This window comes from Atta cephalotes (assembly GCF_000143395.1).
Source record: "Atta cephalotes unplaced genomic scaffold scaffold00013, whole genome shotgun sequence".
Classification (NCBI taxonomy): domain Eukaryota; kingdom Metazoa; phylum Arthropoda; class Insecta; order Hymenoptera; family Formicidae; genus Atta; species Atta cephalotes.
Window position 1 is genome coordinate 5475140 of NW_012130077.1, and position 9775 is coordinate 5484914.

The 9775-nt window shown below is 29.0% G+C and overlaps 2 protein-coding genes across 2 annotated transcripts in view; one reads left to right on the forward strand and one right to left on the reverse strand.

Moving 5' to 3' along the window:
- LOC105617725 (IQ and AAA domain-containing protein 1) overlaps positions 1–2026 on the reverse strand; it is a 6546-nt gene extending 4520 nt beyond the window's left edge. Inside the window, exons 1-3 of the mRNA XM_012199279.1 lie at positions 1523–2026; positions 495–705; positions 15–292 (exon numbers count right to left, since the gene is read on the reverse strand). Of these exons, the coding sequence (XP_012054669.1) occupies positions 15–292; positions 495–705; positions 1523–2026 (993 nt within the window). The remainder of the gene's footprint in view (positions 1–14; positions 293–494; positions 706–1522) is intronic.
- A 4467-nt stretch (positions 2027–6493) lies between these two features.
- Positions 6494–8952, forward strand: LOC105617603 (COP9 signalosome complex subunit 3). Its single transcript, XM_012199158.1, has 4 exons — positions 6494–6548; positions 6777–7037; positions 7581–8305; positions 8656–8952. Exons 1-4 carry the CDS (start codon positions 6494–6496, stop codon positions 8950–8952), a joined length of 1338 nt encoding a protein of 445 aa, XP_012054548.1.
- Positions 8953–9775: the final 823 nt, after the last annotated feature.

The following is a 9775-nucleotide window of genomic DNA, read 5'->3' on the forward strand; positions in this document are numbered from 1 at the left end:
CATCGATACTTTACTTGTCTGCTGAAAATCATTCGCGAACCTCCGCTTTCAGCAGATGGTAAATCAGGTATCTTTCCAGTTTGCTGAAAATAAGTGTTAATCCAATTTCGAATTTCACTTCGTATCTTTTCTTCCATAATAGCGCTTTTCTCCTTGCGAATTCTCTCCGTGGCTTCTAAAATCAAAGCCTCGTATTGTTGTTGAAAATTCATCTGCTTTTCGTATCTCTGCTGTTTCAGTTTTTCCGCTTGCTTAGCATTCTCCGTGATTACTTGACTGGGCTGCAGCATTCCTTTGAGATAATTGATACGTTATAATCATATACGATATAATTAACATGTTATACATATCGAACGAGACGTGAATAGCAACTGTTCTCGTTTCTTTATCGAAACGATATTATAAATTTAGTATTTTGTTTACTTTTTTTTCTGTGTCTTTTCGATAAGAGACAGACTATATAGGGAGATTTATTACGACTGGATTATTTTTACCTATAAGTAACATTTCCTCAAGACGTCTTTTGCGAATGTAACATCTAGTGATATATCCTTTCCATACTTTTTGAATTTTTAATGCCGCGAGTTTCTCGCTCGTTTCATCTATTTCTTCCACTTCTAGTTTTGTAGTTGATCTTTCCTTCATTTCACGAACTTCTTTCATAAATTGATACCGCAGTCTACCTTGTCTCGCTCGTTCATGAGCCTGAAGAATTAAAGTTTACAGACGGCTTGAAAAGACTTGTAAACTAGGATATAGATATGTCGGTTTTTTATATAAAATGTATAATATATGTCTAATATATTATATTATACATATATAAAGATTAGAATACGTCAGAATACGACTAGAATACAGTAGAAGACACGACAACTTCACATATGGCGGAGTTTAGATTGATTTTGATTTATAGTAAATATTCATTTTATATTTATTAAATGAGAAAAATAGAAAAATAACATAAAAGATATTTCCAAGATGTAAATAATATACAGGATGAAAAATTTCAAACGTAATGGGCCGAATATCTCGGAAAATATGAAAGATATGGAAAAATCAAAAAAGTTGAATGGTTTAGAGGAGGCCATATTTTGGTGGCCTTTATATCTTTTTGGTGCCTCCACCTAGAAGAAAGACAACATGATCAAAATGTGACTCCCTCTAAACCATTCAGTTTTTATCTGAAACATTTTTTCGAATCTTTCATATTTTCCGAGATATTCGGCTCATTACGTTTGAAACTTTTTATCTTGTATATATAATATATCATCCATTTTCAATTTACATGAAGATTTATATGAAGAATACTAATCTGGAAAAGGCTTGCTGGGCAAAGATCGAGCTTCGTCAAGATTATTAGAAAGAGCAATCATAAATGTGTTAAAATGAATTCCATCCGTTAGATATTTAGTCATTTAATTGGCTGTCTCATATCAGTTACAGTTCTGTTTTTTAGAAACGCGATATCACTGTAAAATAGGAATCTTATTGTTAATCGAATCTTTCTTATGACTCGCGATACCTGAATAAGTCGTATAGCCTGGGACTCGGTAATTTTTCTGGGCACAACAATTTCATGAAGCGCACCCAGATTTCGGAGGGTATCTTCGATGAATCTGCGTCTCCCTTCGATTTCAGCGATTCGATCGCGTCTGTAGTAACTCGGCACTCGAATTTCGGCCTCCTGCGGCATCACACCACACTCGATCAATACGTCATCGTAATAGCTGTGCTCCGAAAGATCGATATTGACCAATTCGTGCTTCAACTCCAACACTCTACCCAGAGTTGCATCCAATGATTTCTTGATCAGCAAACGCTTCTGGGGCTGTATTACTTGATCATGGCATCGCTCGAGTTTGTTACACGCGAGGATATATTTTACGTACAACGCTGAAACGACATCGTGCGCCTTTTTACGGTCCTTTTGAGGCTTCGCACCTTGAAGCACCGTATCCGCTTGGATCGCCTCTGTAAGCGACGTTTGGGCCACTCTCCAAAGCTCGTCATATGTCACACTCGACATTCTTCCTCAGTTTTTTCAAGTATCGAACGCGCTTGATAAATTATTACCCGTTAATGTTATTATTCATTGTTAGCTACGGACAATCGATTATTGGTTACCTAGCAACGGAATTATCGGCCAGGAATCACGTTTGTCCCGTAGCGACTGGTGATCAAGTAAAAGAAATTATTCTATTGAAATCGAATTAATTTATATATTTACAATATATTCTTCATCTTTTTTCTTTTTTCTTTTCTTTAATCGATAAGTTATTAGAATGAAAATTGAAGGAAAAGCAGGGAACTAACGATTACAGTGAAATATAGAGAATAGTGAAATAGACACGAGCTCTTCTAAGTGGTTCTGTCTAGTTTCTGCTCGATGAATACAAAAATTTGTAATTTGAGCTCCAAGTTGTATTTATTCAAAATTTTCCCGTAAAAAGATGTAATCATATATTCATTCAAAATTTTGGATTTTCAAAAAATATTTATTCACCAAAAACTATGAATATTTAACAAGTATTCATATTCATTCAAACAAAATATAAACTGAAAAAGAAAATTCCAATAAAAGCAATCATTATCTCTTAACTGGCATTTTGATGACTTAAGTAAAAAAAAAATAGAATTTTATTTATTTTTTGTCATTGTAATATTCAAATTTTATGAAGGAAATTTAAAAATTTTGAAAAATATTTTAGAAAGCAATACATTTTTTATTTAAATATCTATTTGATAGAGCGTTATACGTATTCCGATATAATTCCGGTTACATCACAGTAAATATAGTAATGTAAACATTTTATAAGATATCTTGGGCGCATCGTTCATTATGATCTGTGGACATTAAATTCCGAAATGTATTATTTATTTTCAACAAAAATATCTTTGTTTAATATAGGTTGAATAAAAACATCCATCACATAGATTGCGAACTAAGCGCGGTGTAATCGTAGCTGTTGGTTTTATAGATTTTGTTTTCTCTTGCAGGCTTGCACAGATATATATAGATAATACAGAATAAAAGTGAATAAACAAAACGAAAATATTCGTAATCATATTCAAAAAAATATTCATTCAAATGGAATGAAAAAGTATTTATTATTTCTTGACGAAAAAAGAAATGATGAATAAAAGAAAAAAATTCGAATGCGTTTTTTCATTCATTTTTTATTCATTTATTTAAATATTATATGTATTCACCGAATACATTAAATCTATCTAATAAAGTTTTTTCAATGAGAAAAAATCAAGTCTGACGATAAAAAAATGATGCGAATTTATTCTTTTGCGTTCGCTTTTTATATTTAGCATGGATATGTTTAAAAGAAATCGAATGTATATATTTTATGTTTCTTTATTTACAAATATCTATTCGAAAATTATCTAAGTGTACGAAAATTCGAAAATAAAAACAATGCTTTTAAAATAAATTCAATCGAATAAAATAGCAGAATTAATTGCGCATTATGATATGATCGAGAATTGCCGCCACATTAAATATAGAAGAATTTTTCCCACACATACTTTTTTGTTAGATAGAAAAAGAATCGACTTTTGAAACTTTATATGTTATTTTGACATGAAACTAGTATTGTAAGAAAATTGCTAATCCTCGATCACTCTACCTTTATTTTTGAACAATCGAAAATAATATTTATCCCTTGCTTCGCAGGAAATTAAAAGAGACAGCAGGTCTCTTTAACCTGCAAGATGAACAGATGATTGGCCAATCGTTTTTCTTCGTTTGACGAAATTAGCGATCTAACTCAAATAATTACAATAGTTAACCATGATTTTTGACAAATATAGCAGGAGCCATTTAAATATTTTAAATAGAAAAAAACTTTTTCTATGACGCGTTCTAAGGTGATGATATATTATCTACCTATAATTAGACTTGTTTTTTTTTATTCAATTTGTTGTACGCTTCACTTTCTTTTTTCTTTTAATTTAATGTGAAGAAAAAAAGATGAATGTAAAAAATGCAAACAATTTATTATTAATAATTATTACGGTTATTTCATCAGAATATCTATTATGGAACATGTCGGAATGAATACCGATCGGAATTATTCCGTTCTGCCTAAAAAAACATAATCTAGAGAATAATTGAATAATATCCCGATAGGGATGCATTTCGAATAATTAATAGATATTCTGTATTGGATTGGCAAGGAAGTAATTGCATTTTTTAGCTCAAAGTTGTATATACAATATCTTCGTCGATAATAAATGAAATTTAAATTTAAAAAAAAGGTTTTAAAGCTTGAAATCTCTACTTTTAAAAGCTTCCCACATTTTTTAAGTTTATATGAGTTTGATAATTTTTACATACCAAAAACTACTGAAAAAGACGGAAAATTTTCTTCTCACTTTATAGGTTTGTAACGTGCCCAAAACAAAATTTGAGAAAATTTTCGATTATCTATCGTGGAAGTTTGATATTTTCCCTACAAAATTGTTTTTTTTTTAATATTCCTACGGTTTTTGATTACTGAGTTATCGCGGATTAAATAAAAGGATTATTTTGACTTTTAATTGCTCATAACTCCGTTAAAAATTGTCGTACCGCAATTTAAAAAAGAGATTCTTAAAGCTGAAACTTTATTCTATCAAAATATATTTATATTGGTAAGAAAGTAATTGTGGTTTTTACTGATAGATACCTTTTAAATAAATGGCATCATTTTCATTACTTTTTTACCCAATATATTATTATTGTTCCGCCGATTCTACGCGTTTTTTAATAATCTTTGCCTACCGAAAGTATTATATATTAATCCACTAAACGAAAATGGATTGAAATGGATTAAAATGAATTCAGATTTTCAGAAATACGGATTCATGAATGTTAAAATGAATCCTTTTCAATCCTGAATGTATTTTTATTCATTTATTAGGAATGGCATGGAGTATATTTCTATGCTTTTCAATTAAAAAATAATATAGTATTTTGTGTGCATCATGAATACTGCTTAATTTAAAATTCTGAGTAGAAAATACAGTGTTTCAATCCAATTGAATCTAAAAATAATATCGGCCATTTCTGTGCATCATTGAATACTGCTTAATTTAAAATTCTGAATAGGAAATGTAGTTTTTTAGTTTACTTTAATAATAGTTGAATATAAAAAAATTTTTTTCTTTTAAAATCGGCCATGAATACTATTCAATTCAAAATTATGAGTAAAAAATCCATTTCATTTAAAAACGCATTATGAATGTTACTTTATTAAAAATATGAATAAGAAATTTTTCGTTTTAATTCAACTGAGTTAAAAAAAAGTTGTACCATAAAAATATATCATGAGAATTCTCCTTCATTTAATAATTAAAAGAAACATAAAAAGAACTATGTAAATATGTACAATAAATGTTACTTATATAAATTCCTTATTTTTAATTAATAAATTAATGGCTTTTATATATTTTTTTTATCTTAACACATTCCCTTTATTATATAGCATATATTTTTTGTATAAAAGTTTTAAAATAATAATTATATAATAATTATATAATTATTTAATTATAATTACTACTTTAATTTAAACTTTTACATATATAAAAATATTTATGTGGAATCCAATCCATTTTTATGGATTTAAAATATGGATTCGGATGGATTGAAAATTTTCAATCCATTTCAATCCATTTTGCTGGGAATAAAAGTATTGATTAATATTGACCAATATTAGTAATATCGATATACGTATGTATATTGATAGTCTTACAGCTTTAAGCTTTCATTGTTAGTACATGTAGGGATTAATCGTGATAAATTGCAGTACACTTTTAGACTCTAACGTTGTTTAGAGTTTGTAGAGTTAAGAAAAATCCCTTTCGATTCGGCCTGTCGGTTTGATTTGCATTAATCACTGAGTTAGTTGACCATGATCTTCAAATGACAGGAGTCATATTATTTAAATATTTTAAATAATAAAAAGCTTTTTCTATGATGCGTTCTAAGATAACGATGTATTGTCAATTGCATATCACTACTGATACTGATAATGAGACAAAAGACATATGAAAATAGTCCAATCAAGTCACATATCAAATTTAAAAGAAGATATGTTCCATTTCATGCATGATATATCATTTTATTCTTGTTCACCAAATATTAAAAAAAGATAAAATGATACATCATGCGTGAAACGGAATGCACCCCTTCCCTTATTGTTCTTTATGTATGATTTATAAGGACAGGTGATTGGTCGATTTAAATAGATCTCGAATTCTACAGTAGCTCAATAGCTAACATTATCGTTCTATTCCATGTTCCACGGTGTTCCACCTCATTTCACCAGCTAGCAGCAGAGCAGCTAGCTACGGCAGCTACCTCTGTTTTAAAACGTGATTGTCATTTCAAAGGTTCAGCCATTCAACTTGATTCGACTGAATGCTTGTTCACGAATGTAATGTTCTGTGAATAGAGGTTCGTCAATCGTTGACCGAAGGTGATGATAAGAGAGCATCCGCAGTAATGGCATCGGCATTGGAGCAGTTTGTAAATAACGTACGAACGCTTTCGAAGCAAGGTATGACCGACTTCTAGTTATGTATTGTGAAAGCGTGGAACTTAACCTTAAAAACGCAAAAAGCGAAACAAATCTTAAAAGCATTGCCAATGTAAAGAACTTCTTTAAAAAAAAAATGCTTTTTAAAATTCGCTTCGTGTATTTAATAATAATAATAATAGCTTAGATAACATTTAGACAAAAGAATTTTTATTTCATTACCACTGTATAATCTACTTGCATGTACAGGCAATTTTAGAGAATTATATGACATCATAAGCAAAAGTGTCGAAGTATTAACGAAGAATGGACAACACTTGGACAATGTTTTGGAAACATTAGATCTGCAACAACATTCATTGGGTATCTTGGCAGTGCTCTGTGCAAAATTTTCATTGCCTAATCCTAACGGCGGAAATAATCCTGATGCACATAAACTCTTGTTTAATCAGGTTCAAGAGTTTATTATTGGCTGTAATGGAGAGCAAGTTAGATTTGCACCAGATACATGTGAGTATATAAAGTTTTTCATTATGATTTCGTTGACAGCATCATTGAAGTATTATTATCCCATATATATAAATACAAGTTTAACTTAGAAATCATTTATCAATTTACACTTGCTCCTTCCAATTTAACCCATTAATTTTTCTATCTGTTAAAAAAGCAAATATCTTCTTTAAAATCTTTTCGAAAATTATTTCTGTATTAACAAATTTTATTCAAAAAGATATTTAAAATTGAATTAATATAAATATATATAAATTTGTATAATTTAATTTTGAAAATTTTGCAATAAAATTATATGTGCATTTTGTAATTAAAAATTCTAATTTAAATCCAAATTGGCAAAAACGAGTATTTGTTATATTTATTTACAACATTGCATGTTTGATATTAAATGTTTACATCACAATAAATACGTACATTTATTTTATTAAAATTTTCAGTTGATGTTGAATTCTCTAAATATATTAATAATATTCGTTTAGTTTGCCCTCCAATTATATTTAATCTTTATCTCATATGCAACATTAATAATTCTTCTTATAGATGCAGACTTATGTCACCTATTTACACAGAGTTTAGTCGAGTCAAAAATGCCATTACGTGGAATCCAATTGTTATGCCGTGCAATACGCAAAATACAACTTTTTGACAGTCAGCTGACCTCAATACACGCGGACCTTTGTCAATTATGTCTTCTGTCCAAATGTTTTAAACCAGCACTCGAATTTCTCGACATAGATGTCACAGGCATTAGTCAGGAAGGAGGTCAATTTGATTCAAAATATTTCCTATTATACTATTATTATGGTGGCATGATATATACAGCATTAAAGAATTACGATCGAGCATTATATTTTTTTGAAGTATGCGTTACGACACCTGCGATGGCAGTTAGTTACATCATGCTGGAGGCCTATAAAAAGTACATTTTGATCTCACTGATATTACATGGGAAAGTATTAAATTTACCGAGATATACGAGCCAGGTGATCAACAGATACATCAAACCATTAAGCCAACAATATCAAGAATTGGCTACAGCTTATCTAGTTAATAGTTGTGAAGAAGTACAGAGCATTATTACTAAGTATCAGCAAGTATTTGTGAGGGATCATAACCTGGGACTCGTAAAACAAGTACTTGCTTACTTGTATAAAAAAAACATACAGAGGCTGACCAAGACTTTCCTAACGCTTAGTTTAAGTGACGTTGCGAGTAGAGTTCAATTATCGGGTCCTGTTGAAGCGGAAAAGTATATTTTAAATATGGTGAGTTTCTATTATATGCCATCGCATATTGTGTAATAAATAAATAAATATCTGAAAACCAATAATTTTTTAGTCATAAATTTTTTGATAAATTTAATATTTTTCTTTCTAATATAAATATATTCTCTTTTTTTCTCTTAAAAAAAAACTTAAAATAAAGTTGATAACGTTGATAAAATTTTATTTTTATTTTTTTTGTCATTTTCCTTTAGTCACAAATAAATAAAGAGTCAATCTATAAAATAATAAATAAAAGTTCGTTTTCAAATTTAGCTAATACTGTAAAGCATTACACACAATGTCTGTAAAATACAAATTGATATTGTTCATTAGCGAGTTATATTTTTTAGATTGAAGATGGCGAAATTTTTGCGACTATTAATCAAAAGGATGGTATGGTAGTATTTCACGACGATCCTGAAAAATATAATTCACCACAAATGCTTGCAAATTTTGAGAAGGAAATGGCAGCATGCACAGAATTAGATAAACGAGTATTAGAGATGGAAGAGGAGGTTGTCCTTACCCCGCAATATGTTCGCAAAGCTTGCGGACAAAACGATCAGGATGATCAAGCCGCTGGACCTGCACCGACAAATGTCACAAATGCGCAAGGTCAAATTAAACAAAACACCTACTCTATGTAACATATACATGTCGTTGTGTGTTATCTTTATTAAAAAATAATAAGAAATCACGATAAAAAATCTTGTTGAGAGTCAAGACTTTAATATCTGAAAGCTTGTTTTTTGAACGATGATAGTAATTAGAATATTTAATAAAATATTTTCGCGACTTGAATGTCGCCTATTTTGTAAACAATTTATGAATACGAGTTCGTTTATATATATTAGATTTTACATATAAGTTGAATTATAAGTTATAATGATATATGTACATATACGTTACAGAGATATTATTTTATTATCATTATTATTTTACAATCATATAAATTAATGTGAAAATATTCTACTATCAATATTATATTAATTATATAAAATTACAATTTATATCTTTATGAAATAATAATCATTCAATATTATTCATTTATCATAAAATCTCTGTAACATATAAAAACTAGATTTATATAAATGCATGATTATTTGCGCGTATCAAGTGGTCAGCTTCTTTAAAGTATTCTCTCACGATACATGTCCATTGTTGTAAAATAATAAATAATTCATTTTGTACAAGATAGTTCCAAATTGCTAGTCAGCTTGTAATATATCCAAACTTGATCATATCCAAGGCTTTATTATTAAAATTATTATATACATAACTATAACTAAAAATTAGTGTATGGCAATATTTTCTTGCAAATTACTATACTTCTAATATTACTTAAAAATTCAGTTTTACATATATGTGTTATCGCATATATACAAGTTGATTGGTAAACTATTATATGAAAACGTTAAAGTAGACACTTTATAGTATATATATATATATATATATATATATATATATATA

Excerpts from the sequence above, each read along its gene's own strand:
- LOC105617603 (XM_012199158.1), top strand. The coding sequence starts at position 6,494 with ATGGCATCGGCATTGGAGCAGTTTGTAAATAACGTACGAACGCTTTCG. Across the intron at positions 6,549-6,776 it reads ACGAACGCTTTCGAAGCAAG|GCAATTTTAGAGAATTATAT; the intron begins GTATGACCGACT and ends TTGCATGTACAG. Across the intron at positions 7,038-7,580 it reads TAGATTTGCACCAGATACAT|ATGCAGACTTATGTCACCTA; the intron begins GTGAGTATATAA and ends TTCTTCTTATAG.